This window comes from Bombina bombina, chromosome 5 (genome assembly GCF_027579735.1).
Source record: "Bombina bombina isolate aBomBom1 chromosome 5, aBomBom1.pri, whole genome shotgun sequence".
Taxonomy (NCBI): domain Eukaryota; kingdom Metazoa; phylum Chordata; class Amphibia; order Anura; family Bombinatoridae; genus Bombina; species Bombina bombina.
Window position 1 is genome coordinate 550,444,505 of NC_069503.1, and position 19,325 is coordinate 550,463,829.

Below are 19,325 nucleotides of genomic sequence, written 5' to 3' on the forward strand. Positions count from 1 at the left end.
GAGAGGAAAACCGGGCTCCAACCTGCTGCGGAGCGCATATCAACGTAGAATGTAGCACAAACTTACTTCACCACCTCCATAGGAGGCAAAGTTTGTAAAACTGATTTGAGGTTTGGGAAACTTTGCCCCTCCTGGTAGGAATGTATATCCCATACGTCACTAGCTCAAGGACTCTTGCTAATTACATGAAAGAAACATAATTTTTTTGAGTGCGGGGCTGACGTTGTATTAAAGGCTACCGACAAGACTTGTAATGACTGTGTTCCGGTTTTAACGCTGAAATGGCAATTTTTTTCAGCGTAAAAACCCGAACGCAAAACTTGTAATCTAGGTGTATATTTTTAATTATGTGAAGGGTAGGGAAATTTAAATTAATCTGAGAATTTTCATTCTTTTTAATGTTTGATTGGGAAATTAAACACTAACATTAACACCCAAGTTTTACCATTGAACATACATGTGAGCACTTGTGTCTGTGTGTGTATGAGTTTGTGTGTTTGTAAGCACAGGAGCGCTTCTGTTTGTTTATGTGTGTGCATGAGTATGTGTACATGTGTGTGTTATCACAGGTGCACTTGTGCATGTGCATGACTTGTATGTGTGTGATCACAGGTATGTATATACAGAATGTAGCAAAAAAACAAACAAAATTACTTTATTACATTTGTTAAATTATTTTAGAAAGTTATAAATCACTTGTGAACATTACATATTATTCAAACCATGAAAACAAGATACAATTTACAGAATTGCAGAAATAACATGCTCTCCAGTAGATGAGTTGTACAGTGAACTGTGGCGTTCATGTGTTATAGACCTGAAAGGACAAAAGTTCCAATTTGGCAACAGTGTTCGGATAAAGGTAAATAAGTATGACCTGAACTTTTCCCCTACAAAAGCATAGATTATAGGATTGAGACAGCAATGAAAGTACGAAATAGCTTCTGTCCACTGGATTGCCACATCTAACTTTTTGCTGGTTTCACAGTTATTAAGTAGGTAAGAAGTTTGAAAGGTGTACATGATTAGAGCAATGATATATGGTGTCCAAAAGAGAAAAAAAACAATCATTATAATGAAAACAAGCTTTACAGCTCTGACTTTTTTCATCTCATTCCTACATTTGATCAGAGTTTGTATTATTTTTGTATAACAAAACACCATAATCATAAGAGGCATAACAAGCCCTAATAAAATCATCATAATCAAAGAGAGGAGTTTCCATTGGTTTTCTACACCTGGAGGATAAACAGGACTACATGCATTTATTTCATTTTCTTTGATGGCTTTGTTGAAGATGAGGTCTGGAATGGATACAAAAGTAGCAATTCCCCATAAAACTGCACTTGTAATTATTGCAAATGTCCGTGTCCTTGCTTTCATAGCATAAACAGCGTGCACTATGGCCAAATATCTATCTAATGTAAGAAGAATAATAAAAAAATTCCCACTATAAAATCCAACTAAATAAAGCCAGGATAAGAGTTTACATAATACATTACCAAATACCCAGTGATATACAGTGTTATATGCCCAAAATGGCAATGAAAAAACAAAAAGTAAGTCAGATATTGCTAGATTAAGGAGATAGATATCTGTCATGTTACTGAGCTTTTTGTACTTGAGTAGAATCAAAATAACAACAGTGTTTCCAATAAAACCAAGTACAAATACCAGAATATATAGTGGTGGAATGAATTTGGCTGCATTTTTCTTAATCTCTTCTTTATTGCAAACTTCTCCACCATAAGCATAGTAATCCATTGTTGTTGTTGGTTCTGGGTCCATCTTTGGCTAAAAAAAAATAATGAGAAATGATACTTAGTCAAAGTGGACATAAATAGTGTTGGATTATGCTCAATAAACCTTGCTAAATTGAAATTATCTGTGTTTACAACTGTTATGACATAGGTTTGGAAAAATCAATTTTCATAGCTATATAGTGTACTCTGCACAGAAGGATCAATATAGTTTCCTAGATGGTATACTCTAATCCGTCTACGATGCAGCAGCCTCAAAAGTGTGTTTAAATAGATACTAAACCCAATGTAGCTAAATGTAGTGACTAATAAGCAAGCGCTATCCAGGGTGCTGAACCTAAAATGGGCTGGTTCCTGCTTTTCAAACAAAGATAACAAGAGAACGAAGACAAACTGATAATAGAAGTAAATTAGAAAGTTGAATAAAATTGCATGCTTTATCTGAATCGCAAAAGAAAAATATTTGGGTTTAATTAAATATCAACTTTCCTAGTTATAGGAAAACAGGGATAAGGGGTCTATTTATGTAGGTGTGGACAGACATGATCCGCTTTAGCGAATCATGTGCGCCGCACATCGATAAATGCCGACAGCATACGCTGTCGGCATTTATCATTGCATAAGCAGTTCTATTGAACTGCTGGTGCAATACCCCCCCTGCAGATTTGCGGCCAATCGACCGCTAGCAGGGGGGGTCAATCAACCCGATCAGAGTCTTAGGACCGCTGCTTCTTAACTTCCACTTCAGTCAGAAATAAAGCAGAGAGGGTTGGAAGCAACATCCGCTGCTTCATAAATATACCCCTAAGACTCTAATATTGCAAATCTCTTTTACAGGTTTTTTATATTATCATATGCTTATTAGAGAGGTCTAGCATTTACGTTTGGAATCCTTTAATGCCTTAACATATGTTATTCATTATACTCTACTTCACTCAAGTTTAAAACAAGTATTTCACTTATAAACGTAAGGTAGTATAAAGATAAAAATACATATACTTTTGAAATAGCTGTAAATTTGATGCCAAATTGTCAGTCCAAATACAATTTAATAAGTAGTTAATTGACAAAAAGGGGCATTGATAAAAAATCTAAAGTAATTGTTTACTAAAATGCACATTAGGAAATTCCCTTTACACACACCCCGGAAGTGGGCGGAGTTGGTCGGACACATGTTTGCGGCGTCCTAAAGCTAAATATCGAAGCTGCCACTTGTCTGCACTCCATACAGGCCTTTTTGTTTAGAGTGGTCTTTGTGGCCACTGTTTGCTGGGCACTGCCCAGTTCTCTACCAGGTATTGGAGCTGGAAGGTGTTACAAGCCATCCTGAGGCCTGTTGGCTAGGGCTAACGACAGTCGCCATCTCCCTTGGCTACCCGGGGTTTACACAGTGCATTAAAAGGTCAAACTAATGTATCCTACTGGAAACGTCCCGGGAAGACCCACCAGCTACAGCTTATGACTGTAAGGTACCTCTGGAGACCCCAATTATCCACGGCCTCTGACACACCTACAGGTAAGAAGCTCCATTCTGGAGTAAGGAGGATTGCTGCCTGCAGCTGGATTCTGGTATAGCCAGTATAAACCACCATCTACTCTCCCAGGATCCTGCGGTGGGCTTGAGTGACAGGTTGTGCAGCCACAAACCTTGCTATGTATCGCTCGCCTACTAGGGTAGGAGTTTTTCAACAAAGTGAATAGCAAAGTGCTACATGTGGTGGGACCGAACAACGTTATCTGCCATGGATCATTCTCTGTGATGTACTGAACTCTGCCTGGTACACTAAGGCAGATAATTAGACTGGTTTTCTTTCCATATCACTGTTTGCTAGTGGGCTTGATGGACAGTCTATTGGAGCTATCCATATGAAGTTTAAGGTTAAAAAAGAATATGCAAGTCTGATGGTCTTTATTTTACCGACTGCTACCTGAGGAGAATAGTGCTCTGGGTTTCATAATCTCATTAATAGAACTTTGCTGTTGCTGATACATTTATACTGAATTTGACATGCATTTATCAAGTGCTATATACAGTTGTGCCCATATATCATTTATTAAATAACACTTGCTTTATCTGAGCTACAGCATTCTTCAGAAGTCTCTGCTTGTTCCCTATTATTCAGCCGCTGAGTATCCGCATAGCAGTCTGGACGTCTGCTGGTCCATCCTGCATTTAGCTGCTGTTCCCTAGCTTTATAACAACCTGTATTTGTGAGATTTTTAAGCTCTAAACTGGAGTATGATGCTATGCGGATACTCAGCGGCTGAATAATAGGGAACAAGCAGAGACTTCTGATTAACTATTTACCTAGGGAAAGAGATTCACTGTTGAATGCAATCTTTTGTGCCTTTTTGCTTTAGGAGGGCCATTCTGTTCAGCTATTGCTTACAGGGTATTTTATAGGCTTAACAATCTCTTTCCCTAGATAAATAGTTAATCGAGAAGGGCTGTGTCCCATTGATATATGTGTGACATAAGTAAATGCTTAAGAATATCCTGAAGTAGGGTTTTGTGAGGCTGAGTCCAATTTATATTGCCCTATTGCTTTATATTGTATTTTTATGAAGAAACCAATGTGGCTGACAATGAGTGGTGTTCAATTGATATGTAAAATCTGAAATTGAAAGCTAAAGTTCACCAATTTGAAGTGTAGCATTAGGTAAACCTGCTATAGATTCTTCTGCCTAGGCCTAGTTGCGTGCCCAAAGATACACACTTTTGTAGTAGCTGGGAAGCTTCTACCCACCAACACAAGACACCTGAGTCACTGTTTGATTTTTTTATCTTAAAAAAAAAGAGAAAAAAGGGAAGAAGAAAAAAAGAGAAAAAAATGAAAAAATATTATCACTAGTTCACTAATCGTGTGCAGGGAAAGCTACAAGTCTTGTTTAATCTTTTATTCTTTTTATATATCTGGCTGCACAGATATTGACGTATTGACACTTGTTGTTTTTTTATATCTACACATTTCCCACTGTTTATTATTCGATTTTTCACTCTCTAAGTTTATGGATACATTTATACACTCTAATAAATTTAAATCACCAATAATGCCTCCTAAAAATAAGGATAGAAAATTGCGTAACAGCCTAGAATTAGCCTTAGAAGGGCATACTGATCAGAGTCCCCAATCTACACTACAGATAGATACAAATTACCTGGTGAAACAAATATCAGAAATTGTCCTCCCCCAATGTGATGGTATTAAAAAAGAAATAAATGGTCTCTCAGTTGAGTTGAAACTTTTTGCTAATAGAATTTCTGAAGTATAAGCAGGAGATTATAGAAAAAAAGGAAGATAAGCTTCAAACTATGCAGAAATGTTTAGATGAGCTGGAAGACAGATCGCGTAGGAACAACCTTAAAATTATTGGCCTCCCTGAAACTGTAGATTATAATGACCTGTTACATTTTTCCTCATATACTTTCCCCTAGGTTTACCTAATGATAAAATACCCATTCCAATTGAACGAGAGCACAGATTGTGTTCTATTAGAGCACAGGAGGATACGTTAAATCTTAAAAGACCAATAATATTTAGATGTCTGAATTTCCAGGATAAAGCCTTAGTTCTCAATATGTACCGTAAATCAAACATGCTTACAATAAAGGGGAACGTATTCTTATCTTCCAAGATTTCTCAGCAGACACGTTAAATAAAAGAAAAGAGATGGCCCCTTAGGGAATACAAGCTTCTCTTGTATACCCAGCAAAACTAATCTAAGGTTATGGATATACAAAAACCACAGGAAGCTAGAGATTTCATCGCAAAGATTAATAGAGCAGCAGCAAAAGATTAACAGGCATACTTTAAGCTGATATACGTATAGTAAGATAGAAAAAAAAAATTCTTTTAGAGATGGATGGTATGGATCATTTGTTTTAGAGTTTTTTGTTTTGTTTTTTTTGGGGGGTTTTCTCCCTCCCCCAATCTCCTCTCGTCCTCCCCATGGTCTCATAATCTCTTCCCTCTTAGTTTTATTCTAGGCTAAGTTATGAAAGACACAATTGATCTAGCCTCTTGGAATGTGGGGGGGGGGGTCTTCTCTTATTATTATTATTATTATTATCGGTTATTTGTAGAGTGCCAACAGATTACGCAACGCTATAAACAAAGGGGGAGTACAACAAAACAATTATAGGGATCAAATGGGTAGAGGGCCCTGCCAAGAGTTGCACTGTTGTAGTCAGCTCTTAAGAAGGTGATCTACAAATAGCTGGACTCTTAGGCTTACATGCTAAGGAGGTTCAGGGGATAGCAATGGAGGAGTGGAACTGGTATAAAGAAAGGTTAGCGTAGGTTGTATGCATCCCTGAACAGTAGAGTCTTTAGGGAGCGCTTGAAGCTTTCAAAACTAGGGGAGAGTCTTGTGGAGCGAGGCAGAGAGTTCCACAAGATGGGAGTCAGTCTGGAGAAGTCCTGTGAAAAGGGAGTGCGATGAGGTAACCAGAGAGGAGGAGAGTAGAAGGTCATGAGCAGAGCGAAGGGGACGAGAGGGAGAGTATCTGGAGACAAGGTCTGAGATATAGGGGGGGCAGTGCAGTTGAGGGCTTTGCATGTCAGAGTGAGAATTTTGTGTTTGATCCTAGAGGCAAGAGGAAGCCAGTGAAGAGATTGTCAGAGAGGTGCAGCAGATGAAGAGCGATGTGTAAGGAAGATGAGTCTGGCAGAGGCATTCATTATCAAATGTAAAGGAGCTAGGTGGCAGATGGGGAGACCAGAGAGGACAGAGTTGCAGTAATCGAGGCGGGAAAGAATGAGAGAGTGGATTAAATTCTTAGTTGTGTCTTGTGTAAGGAAGTGTCTAATTTTAGAGACGTTTTTAAGGTAGAAGAGGCAGGCTTTAGCTAAGGACTGAATGTGAGGAGTGAAAGAAAGATCTGAGTCAAATGTGACCCAGAGACATCGGAATTCTGGGTAGGGGTAATGATGGATTTGTCGACAGTTATAGAGAGATTGGGGGTAGAGATTTTGGAAGAAGGGGGAAAATGAGGATCTCAGTTTTGGAGAGATTTAGCTTGAGGTAGTGAGAGGACATCCAGCAAGAGATGTGAGAAAGACAGTTAGTGACACGGGTTAGCAAGGAAGGAGATAGGTCTGGTGCAAAGAAGTAGATTTGGGTGTCATCCACATACAAATGATATTGGAAACCATGGGACTTTATCAGGGAACCTAGTGATGACGTGTAGATTGAGAAGAGAAGGGGACCGAGGACAGAGCCTTGTGGTACTCCGACAGAAAGTGGTGACGGGGCAGAGGAGGCCCCAGAGAAGGCTACACTGAAGGTACGGTTTGACAGTTAGGAAGAGAGCCACGAAAGGGCTGTGTAACAGATGCTGAAGGATTGGAGGGTTTGGAGCAAAAGAGGGTGGTCAACAGTGTCAAAGGCTGCGGACAGATCAAGGAGGATACAGAAAAGTAAACTAGTGGTTACAAAAAAAGAGTACACTTGGAAGCACTCGCCCCCTCATTAGTATATGGAAATGTGACGTGGTGTATGTGAAAAAGGACACATTAAAACTATAAACACTTTATTAGATCAATTAAAACTTGGGTGCATTTAAAAACACTAGAGAGCTATTAGATAGTATTATATAGTTACTGTCTGACCTTGTATTGTAATGCTACTAATTAGTCAGTTATACAGTTAGACCGAGGTCATTTGATTTGTAAAATGACCCGAATTTATACAGGTTGTCTGAGTAATGAAATGGGCACTATATGTTATCTGTAACACAAATAAATGGGATTACTCTTATCAGACTAAATGCTATGCATCACTCAAATAATGTCTTCTGTATCGGGTTCTATCCTCATGTGAGCGTTGCTCTCTGATACAGTATTAAATAGCCACTTGTCAGGGATTACAGTAAGCTGCCTTCTATAAAAGTATAATGTGTGTTCGCTTCTCTTAATAGTAGCATTTGGTTATAATATCCTATTCACTATAATGAGTAGTATAACACTATAGTGACTTGCTTCTAGAGAAGCAAAATAAAGAACTATGCCGAATGTACTAAATATTAAATAAAAAATTAAAAAATTGAATAGCGTCCATGAGTGTGGCTCAATACTATTTGGAGTACTGATAGTTGAACCCCCTTAGATTAGACGTTAAGTCTTAATATATTAGTGCTGGCTGTATTACAGCCTAATGATTATAACTTGAAATGAATCAGGGAGTTAGTTAATTCCCTCAGGATTCTCAATGGTTAGGCATATGTTACACAAGCAGCAGTAATTATATCATTTGTACGCTTGCCTGTGAGTATTCCCAGAGAGTTACTGAGAAGGCCAAATACCAGTATTAGAATTAATTAAATCATGGTAGCTGTAAAAGAATATATCGGGTTAATGTTGGAATCGGCAGTTTGTATAAAAGTTCCTTGTTCTTATACTTTATGATCCCATGGTGGATATATACCTAGCGAATACTAATTGCGTTAGATGTTGGCTAATCTCCACCAACTAAATGTGTGTGTGCATATATCAATGTGATACTTTGGTTGCATACTTAGGTATTACAGTGTAGATATTATGACATATGACATATTACTGCAACTATATCGCAGCAGCGTCCTGGCTATAACACATTTCTAAGAGGTGTATGCTAATCCTGCATTTGGATAAACTACCATACTCTTATGCACAATCATAAAAATACGTTGGTTGTTCAATTGCAAAATAATGGCAAAGGCATATATCAAGCTTTGACTTAATCCCTTAAATATAATGACCAGTAAATATTTATCTATTGCATTGGCTACGGTTACTCGCTGCGAGTAAAGTTATAGGTAAAAAACTATGCACGCTATAACAAATCTGTAGCGTAACAGATTTACCTTCTGATAGTTACTATATAAAAAAGTGCAGCAGAGTAACCGACCAAAAGAGAGCAGCGGTAATGTCAATGACCGCTTAATGAGACATCATGTCTCAATGTATTGGAGTCATGCTCCTGAACAATTAAACTGACTGACTAATCTGAGTATACGTTTTTTCGTCAGCTCAGATATCATTTGTTTAACTTACTAATAGTTCAACTAAACTTTAAAATAAAGGGGACCCAATTCCCCCTTCTCCTCTTCAAGGAGATCAAGGAGGATAAGCATAGATAAGTGGCCTTTTGATTTTGCTGTAATTTGGTCATTGGTAACTTTAACAATAGCTGTCTCTGTGGAGTGATGGGGACGAAATCCAGATTGCAGTGGGTCAAGAAGGGAGTTTAATGTAAGGAAATTGGATAGGCGTGCATATACTAGTTTTTCGAGAAGCTTTGAGGCAAGAGGGAGGAGGGAAATAGGGCGGTAGTTGGATGGGGAGGTAGGATCAAGGGAAGGTTTTTTGAGGATAGGTGGGACCAGTGCATGTTTTAGCGATAAGGGAACTATACCGGTGCATTCTCTTCTCCAATCAAAAGGAAAAAAAATATTAACTATTTGAAGCGTCTCTCACTGGATATAGCAATGATACAGGAGACTCATCTGACCTTAAAAGAGATAGATAAACTCAAGATGAGGTAGATTGGAGAGTTGATCGCTTCCCCTGCATACAAGAGGAAAAGAGGAGTACCCTGTCTCTTTAATAAAAATCTAGACTATCAAGTATTTCAATAGAGACGGATAGAAATGGGAGATTCTTAATCTTAGAAGTTTTAGTTCCAAACATTCTCTTGGTTCTTTGTAATATGTATGCCCCCAATACTCTTCAATTGGATTTTCAATACACTCTAAATATGAAATTGCTACAATATGTAGATGATAATTTGATCATGGCCAGAGACTTTAATTTATCTGCTCATCGATTGTTAGATAGGCTCCGGAAAAAGAATCTTAATAGGAAAAATAATAGAGAAGCCAAACACTTCAAGGCTGCCAAATCACAAGCCTCACTAAAAGTTAACTCCGCCATTACATTCTCTGTTCCCCATAAGGCTAACTATTATTAACAGTAACCATATAATCTGAAAAGTGTTTTTGAGAGTAATATTTGTTATTCATTTGTTGACATCTATTAATGTCTGAAATAGCTCAAACAAAGCTCAAACCTAGTTTCAGTACCTTATTTTCTGTATTTGTAGATTATATGTAGAAAGATTGACTAGTGGGCTTAGTTGTACTGGGTTTGGCTCCTGCCTCTCTTGGTTTGATATCTGTTTTGTCTGATATATCCTCTGCCTCTTTCCCCACCTTCTGGTCTTTCGGGGGTTTTGAAAAAAACCTGCACTATCTCATTGTGGTCTGGTTCTTTAAGAATAATAGATAGGGAGAATTGGCACTAATAACTACCTAAAGCCAAGTACAGACAGGGCCCCTCTCTAATAGACCCCAAAGGAGAAGACAACACAGAATAGGAGTAGTACTGGCGCTAAAAGCTTAGGTTAGTGATTTATAAATAAATAAGACTATTCTCAAATGTATCAAATAGAAACACAATAATTTATTTAATAATAATCAATAAAAAAATAATAAAAAATTCATACAGTCAGTGCTTAAAAGTATTATAAATATACAGTAAGGGTTAAGTAGTGATATATACTTTTACCCTGAGAGAAATGCTCCTATTATAAAATATTGAACACCTAAACTCTAAAGATGAGCTCATTAAAAGCAGATTATAGAAGAGGGGTGTGTATTACAATAGGAAGTGGAAAATAAATAAATATATAGGGGGATTATAAAGCGAACACTAGGTTATTAGTGCCCTAATAACTAGATGTTACGCATGCAATATCAAACACACAAATTATATATTACAAAATACACATTCAGTAAATAGTATATATAATTCACATACAATAAACTGTAAAAATAAAGTAAATGAATCTGGACGTCCAGTAAAAGGCTAATCAAGCTAATCTAAATCAGGCTGATCTAAATTAGCTAGTGTTAAAAATTAGCTATTGTTAAAAATTGATATAACAATTAAACTGATAAAAATAAGAGGTCTAAAAAGATTTAAGGAGTCTTTAGATATAGTCCGATACAGCTAGTTGCTGTTGTGAGTAATCTTGTACATAGACGGAAAGAAAATCAAGATTAGCTCTCATATGCAGATGATCATGCTCCGAGAGTATTGGATCAATCTGAGGTCACATATGAGAGTGGTACCTTATAATTAGTATCGGCCGGTTCAAAGATTCTCTAGGTGCAGTCTGGGGACCCGTTGAAACACTCTAGTTCTTTTTGAAGCATGTTTCTGGAGCTGGGGTCCGGTGTGGATCAATGGAGAACTTTCTGCTCTCGCAGTCGTTTCAGCCCACGTGTGTAGCTGACGTCGCGACTGACGATGTCAGCTGTTGTCAGCACTTGTCAGTGGAGTATCTGGTGTTCCAGTAGTCATTTCAACCCAAGTGTTGTTGCTGACGTAGTAGCTCACGTAGCCAGCTGACATTAGTATCTGTCAAGCTGTCTTTCTTCTCTTCGCTTTAGTTGCAGTAAAGCTAGTTCTTGTGTATACAAGAAGTAGCTTTACTGCAAATAAAGTGTCAATTCAGGTGGGGTTCCTTCTTCTCCTGCAATTTTCCCCCATAGTGTGTCTGAGTATGACGGCTGTCCTCTTGCCGATATCAACACCTGTCAGACAAGTTTCTTTCCTCCGCTTCAGAGGACTAAATGTTTAGTATCAAGCTTTTTCAGTTTGTGGTGGATAGGTTAACACTTTCAACGCGTTTCTCCCCTCACTTGGGGCTTTTTCAAGAAGTGTTTCCTGTTCATATAGGGCCTCTTATATACCCCTTCCTTTTACTATTTTATTGGCCAATCATTTTCATGGGTGTGTTTAAATTCTAGTCTGTTTAAGGTGGAATATACCATTTGTCCATATTGATATTCGTAGTCCATGAAAGTCATAATAATAATAAAGCAATCTACATTGTTATAGATCGGTACATAAATACATAACTCCATATTAGGTAGCTTAAGCCACATTTGTGAAGCTCAATAATCCTTCTTTTGGAGGTGTATGTCTTAAAATTTGTAATAAACTATGCATCATTCATACATAAAGGGTGTTATATCAAGTTCAGAGTTTAGACCAAGGGGGTGTAGGGTCTTCATACTATATATTAATTCAGCCTCTTTTTTAAGTAACTTAGTCTCAAAATTTTAAGATTAAGAATGCCTTGTACTGTGGACCTAGTGGTGGGCCCTGTGTGATATTTAGATATTCCTCTATCTGCATCTATTCTGGGATCATAGTTGGAAAGTGTTGTGTTATACTTCGGATCTCATTTCTCCATCATTGGATTGTAACGGTTGGGGTTCTATCTTCTTCACCTGAAGTAAAGCGCTCTCCTGAAAACTCATCCTGAGATTTGGCCTCACTTTCACTAAAAGTAACTTTCTTAGGGTGTGTTGGTATACTATCTCTTTGGTATCCCCCTCTATTACTATTGAGGCATCCTCTATGTCTACCCCTGCCTATACCTCTCCTATAATTAGATCTTTGTCTCTTTTGCCATATATATATTTTTTCAGATCGTAGTCAGATTGATCTATTAAATATTTACCATGTTTGATATCTTTCAGCAATTTCTTTGCCTCTGCAATAGTGCTCTTAAGTATTTTATCAAATTTTTCAAACTGGGTTTCCTGACTACGAGTACAGAAGGCTTCCTGACTGGCATCAATCTGTCTAGAGACCTCTTTTTTAACATTTTAGTTTTGTAATCAATGAGCAATAACATTAGTTTAAGTGAGCAATCAGGTAAAGTCCTGTTCCAAACTTTAATAAACTCTGCATCATTCGTGTTGAAAGTTGGGAACTTATTTAATCTAAGTCCCCTGGGAACCATGCCCAGTTTATAATATTTATCTAATGTCCACACATCCCATTTTAATTTGTTTTCTTTAGTTAAAGAGAATTCCAACTCTTTAAATTACCTTGACAATGTGAATTTCGAATAGTCTGTTGTAAATATATAGTCCAATTCTTCAAGATTACCCACTCTTTGTTCAGTGGACTGTAAGGAGTAAAAAACATTCCCCTCCGGTATTAAGATGCTTGTTTCCATTTTGTAGCGTATATTATATCAGACAAAAATATATACAATAATCCTACATGTGCTCTACAGACTGATAGCTTGGGGGTATGCTCCAATATAAGAACAAGTAGACACAAAACAAAGTTTTAGCACCATAAGGATTATTTGTTAGTAATGCACAATGGGAGTTTGCAGCCTTGTTTATCACTTTTAATCCGGTGCCTGCAGCAACAAACTAACAGTCAGTAATGACGGAGTATCCTAGTCACAAATGTCAGCTCACACACTGTGCTTTAGCCAGTAGGATATGTTGAACATCAATACGATACATCTGATCTCCGGGGCGGTCTACAGGAGCTGTCCGGAAAGCAGTCTGCTTGGCTTCACTCAGTTCGCCGCAATATACCGCTGCCTCCAACTCAATGCTTGGATAAAGAATCAAATTCTATCAAGTTATTTGAACAATTAGCTCAAGATTTGGTTTAAGAAATAAATATTTTTTTTTGTGTATCAGACATTTCCTGTGTTGTAGAAAAGAAACTTTTTCGTTGGGAGTCCTGGATATGATAATTAAATTGTATAACTCAGGTTCTTCACTCCACGGCCCTCCTTTATAAAACATTCTTATCACATCAAGGTAAAAAGGATATCAGTATATTCTAAATGGGTTATTGACTTAGAGAATTTGCAATTTGCTGATTTCAAAGATGTCTTCACTAGAATTAATAAATACTGTATACAATATCGGTATCTTGGAAGGAGGCGCATATGAAATTAGTAAATAGAGCATATATTACCCCTCCCATGAGATCAAAATGAAATCCTACTGATAGAAGTTTATGCTCTAGATGCCAGTCATGGGAAGCGGAGCTTCTTCACTATTTTTGGCAATGTCCTAAGGTTCAAAAGCTCTGGTCACGAATTGGATTCTGGTTAAATAGATTTCTAGACACCAAATTCATTCTAAATAAATATATTATTTTATTGTGTAATGAGATGAAGTATCAGAACAGAGATTTAATCAATTCAGCCATCCTAATTGCTAGACAACTTATTCTCAAATCTTGGAAAGATAAGTACAGTCCCAGTTTCCAAGCTTTTTTTTTTAAAGGAAATTAGATTACAAATAGCAGTGGAGCATTATTAATTTTGTTTAATTTTGCTTCCAGGGGGGCTTAAATCATAATGCTTTAAGCCCCCCTGGAAGCAAAATTAAACACTTCTTAAATAAATGGGATAAGGTACCACTATCCTTCCCGTTATCTTTTCAATTACAAATTCTCTACCCTATGAGACAGTCGATAGAATTCATCCTAGCAATTGTAGCAACCGATTGGTATCCTGTGGAGTGGAAAAATATTCTGTAATATTGAGAGACTAGTGGGGGGGATGGAGATGTATGGATTTCTTTCTTTTCTCTCTCTCTCTCTCTCTCTCTCTCTCTCTCTCTCTCTCTCTCTCTTTGTTTTTGTTTTTTGTTTGTTTTCCTTTTCTTTGTTGTTCCCAACAATAGGTATGTTTGGGGTATTTGCCACAATCATTTTGGGGTTTAAAGGTTTAACCCAGAATAATATAATTATAGATTTGGAATGAATCTCAAAGTACATTGATGTAAAAGACTTTGAAAGATTTTACTTTGTTTTATATTTTGTTGTGTAATTGATGTAACAGTGTTTATAGATTTTGACAAACTTCCTTATGTCTTGCTTTATTTTGTATTACTGTATAAACATGCCTTTTGTTGGTCAATAAAAAAGGGAAATTCCCTTTAAATAGCCTTTGTGTTTACTTAAAGGGACACTAAAAGTAAAAATTAATGTTACATAATTCTGCACAATACCTGCGAAAAATAAATAATTTTTTGAGATTTAAGCCTGCAAAGTTATACTTACCTTGCATTCTTTGCCAGTCTATTCTGATCCTGTCTTTTTTGAAAAGTGTGTCAGGGGTGCACTGTACAGCTCGCCCAATAGCATCATTAAACTAAATTTGCTCTATCAATATCGCTTGACTGCATGCAATCTGGTATTACAAGTCCATGGTAAAACATGGTAAAAACATGTAAAACATATTAAAATAATGTATAACATATATATATATTTATATATATATATATATATATATATATTCACACACACACATATATGTTTATTATTGAAATATATGTATATCAAATGTTCTAAATGGATATAGTATATGACAGTACATATATATCCATATAGATATAAAGCGATAGATAGATGATAGATAGATGATAGATATACATTAAAAATGTAAAAAAAAAAAAACATTTTCTTCTAAGTGAAAAACAATGCTATAATGCAAATACAAACAGAAAGAGAAGCAATCAGCCAGTGGCTTGCTCTATGGCACTGAGAGTAGATTATTTTAGCCCAATTGTGCATTTTTACAGAGGAAAACTTTCTCTAGTATATCAGTCTGATCCCTCCTAATAAGGTCAGCCAAGCTCCGAAATACCAGGCAATTCTCTGAACAAGAGAAATAAGGAACCTTCAGACGATCATTTCAGCCTCCGTCAGGCATCGTCAGTTAGCTTTAGTGCTGTGGCCTAGCCCATCCAGGTTTTTTTTAGCACGCTCCATAAAAGCCTATGAGGCATATTTAACAAATGTCTGTCGGACCTGATCCGACAGTGCGGATCAGGTCCGACAGACATCGCTGAATGTGGAGAGCCATACGTTCTCCGTATTCAGCATTGCACAAGCAGCTCACAAGAGCTCACTCGCGGCCGCCAGCAGGGGGTGTCAATCAACTTGATCGTACTCGATCGGGTTGAATTCCGGCAATTCCTGTCCGCCTCATCAGAGCAGGCGGACAGGGTTATGGAGCAGCGGTCTTTGTGACCGCTGCTTCCTAACTGCTGTTTCTGGAGAGCCTGCAGGCTCGCCAGAAACACAGGGCCTCAAGCTCCATTTGGAACTTGATAGATAGGCCCCTATGGGTAAAGGGAGTTAGTGCAGCCATGCTATCAGAACTCTGGATGTTACCACACCTGATGCTTTCACTCAAACACAAAGTTTTTAATTTTAACTTGTAATACAAGTGCAAGAATAGGAGCACAATTGATTTAACTTGAGCTGTGTTAGCACTCAATAGCGCTAATATTTTTCCACTCCACTTGTAATCTAGGCGATAAGATGTTCTGTATTTATTGATTTCATGAAGACCTCATGACTTAACTGCTTAAAGGTTATTTTTTTAAGCATGTGTGCTAAAAACATTTGTTTTTTTCAGAAGAAATGTGTTCCTGTTTTATTCCCTTAGATAAGCCAGAGTCCTCATAGATAGTTTTGTAAGATCCACAAAAGAGAACTTTATGGCCTAGAGTCAGTTTATTGCCCCAACCTGTCAGCACAGTGAGGGATTGAACACATGCACTAACCTGAGGTCATTCATAGGGCAACCAGCCTAGTTTTATAAGTCATAATGCCTCAGAACCATAAATAATTCAAAATAGATGGTGTTTGGTATCAAAATACTCCTCATGACATCACAAAGGAATTGTCAATATGTGTTTGTGAACTAGATATACATAACAGAAGTTATAAGGTGTTCTATAATCTCCGCCAGGGATTCAGAGCTTTATGACATGTCGTAAAAGAGAGGAGTGGAAATTTCTCTGGCCCCTCTGGAAGGAGGTTTGGTCAAGAAATCTGATATTAGAGGAACAGGTATAAAACTTTTGATTTTAACAATATAAGTTGTTCATTCTACATGGGACAAAACTAAATGGGAGCACCAGTCATAGATGTCCAAGTAGCTTTTATTAAATAACAAACGCTACATATGAGACTCTCTCCAGAGGGTCTCATTTAAAACAATTAAACAGTTCAATTCAATACAACGTAAACAGACACTCATAAGAGCATTTACTGAGTAGGTCCTTGGATAGGGACTACTGGGGAAGTTTTGTAATAACGTCTGCTTTTGACACTGTTATTTTCTGTGGGGTACAGTTCAATTCAATACAACGTAAACAGACAGCAATACTTGAGAACTTCCAAAGGGAGGAAGGAAAGAACAGCTGACGCGTTTCGGCCTGTGGCAGTAATCTTAGCTGGTGAAAACTTAAAACAACCCGTCCTTCTTGTAGGGCTTCCTATCCTCCCATTGGTCAAGTATTTAGCCAATGAAAATCCATACATGAATTACTATGCAAACACAAATAGTTGCTTCAAAGTATAACAGTATTGAATCTATTGGTTACACATGATTAGCATCAATCAAACTTTTTACTTTGCACGGTCTCATTATATGTCTACAGCAGACCTATGATGTACATATTTGAATTCTACCAACATTTGTAGCATAACTAACAATATTATACAAAGTATATTGTAAACATTGTATTTTACACTAGGTGCATTATACATCTCTAGCGATCCCATATAAATGTTGCTAATTGTGTTCATGATGTACTGACTAATTGTCATGTGAAACAAGGGTCTTTGAATACCTGTGCTTATATACCTAAAACATCTTTAGGCTGTATGATATTAAAATAGATGAGTAACCACATACACTGTATGTAAAAAGATCATGAGTACCAACTGCCAACCTACCCCCACAGAAAATAACAGAGTGTCAAAAGCAGAGGTTATTAAACAACTTCCCCAGCAGGGATCCCTATCCAAGGACCTACTCAGTAAATACTCTTATGAGTGTCTGTTTACGTTGTATTGAATTGAATTGAACTGTTTAATTTTTTTAAATGAGACCCTCTGGAGAGAGTCTCATATGTAGTGTTTGTTATTTAATAAAAACTACTTGGACATCTGTGACCGGTGCTCCCATTCAGTTTTGTTCTATTTTTGAAACTGCGGATCCACTTGAGTGAGCATGGACACTGGAATTGGAAGCACAGAGGCAGAGTCCCGGATTGTGCCCTCCTCCTCTACTCCAGCATTGGTTTGCAAAGAGTGATGAAAGGAAACTCTGGCCAATCATATTGCAAGGGCTGCCCATGTCTGAAGACGGTGTGATCATCAGTACGGACGAGTACACACAGCCGCATAGCGGCGTTCAACCATGAAGACATAAGGTTACAACAGAATAAAGTTGCACCACATACGGCAGGGAAGTACCCTGGACGCAAGGTAGGATTACCTCTTTTTATTTCTACACATCAGAATTGAACTGTGGAGACTGCTTTTGTTGTACACACGGTGATCACACCTTAGTACCGGACACAGTAAGACAGCTTGTAAATTGTACTATATAAAATATACCAGTACCATTCACTAAGCATTCCGCTTTTGCATAATCTGTGCAAGGTTAAGTGTATTATCTACTGAATTCAGGCTTAGCAGCTGGGCACTATTTGTATATATATGTGAACTGTGATTTTGCATTCTACATGGGAGCCTGTGTACCAAGAGAGAGTAACCATCTTTTCCTGCCAATCTCCCAAATATGTTTGCTTGTACATAATTCTATTTGGTAACATCATTTTATTAATAATGCACAGTGACTTGCTTTTTTGTTCATAACAAATATTAATTTATTATGTTTTTCCTTTGTCTAATATTTGAACATTACTGAAAGAGACGTGTAGTATTAATACTGTTGTTTTTAGATTATTTTATGCTAAATTGTATTCTGGGATTTAATTTGTTAATCTGGGTTTTCCTTAAAGGGACACAGAGCCGCCCAATGGCCTAATACCACAATACCAAGGGACAAGCGAAATATGTAAGACTAATACTCACAAACGAATAGCACCAAAAAGTGCAAGGAAGCAGACTGGAACCTCACAGTTGCCCAGCAAACTGAACAGATGCAGAGATAATTCTGTAGTACTTCTTCACCAGTGAGGTCCTCCTGGTTCCTAAAGGGGAGGATATAGAGCCAACATAGCCCAGTACAGTTTGTACAAATATATGTGTATCCAGGGAATATGCACACTTACATGTAGCAAAGCACCTCCAGGTGCAATATACACAGACTGGGACTTCTCAGACGCACAGCTGACTGTTTCAAAGGTTTCAGCAAATAAGATAGCTCCCAAAACTGATGGATTCCCAGATAAAATCCAGCAGCAAGTGTATTAGTTAAAAAGAATATTTTCATTTTAAAAGCAACATGACTACAACTGTTTCCTCAGGCTATGATATGGATTTTATCTGGGAATCCATCTTATACTCCTGCATCAGTTTTGGGAGCTATCTTATTTGCTGAAACCTTTGAAACAGTCAGCTGTGCGGCTGAGAAGTCCCAGTCTGTGTATATTGCACCTGGAGGTGCTTTGCTACATGTAAGTGTGCATATTCCCTGGATACACATATATTTGTACAAACTGTACTGGGCTATGTTGGCTCTATATCCTCCCCTTTAGGAACCAGGAGGACCTCACTGGTGAAGAAGTACTACAGAATTATCTCTGCATCTGTTCAGTTTGCTGGGCAACTGTGAGGTTCCAGTCTGCTTCCTTGCACTTTTTGGTGCTATTCGTTTGTGAGTATTAGTCTCACATATTTCGCTTGTCCCTTGGTATTGTGGTATTAGGCCATTGGGCGCCTCTGTGTTTCTTTTTTCAGACCATCTGTTATCATCAGGATT

At 37.6% G+C, this 19,325-nt stretch overlaps 1 protein-coding gene across 1 annotated transcript in view; it reads right to left on the reverse strand.

Annotated features, from left to right (window-relative positions):
• Positions 1-630: 630 nt before the first annotated feature.
• LOC128659428 (C-C chemokine receptor type 5-like) overlaps positions 631-19,325 on the reverse strand; it is a 33,920-nt gene continuing 15,225 nt past the window's right edge. The window contains exon 2 of the mRNA XM_053713064.1: positions 631-1,794. Within this exon, the coding sequence (XP_053569039.1) occupies positions 742-1,788 (1,047 nt within the window). The 5' untranslated portion in view covers positions 1,789-1,794 and the 3' untranslated portion in view covers positions 631-741. The remainder of the gene's footprint in view (positions 1,795-19,325) is intronic.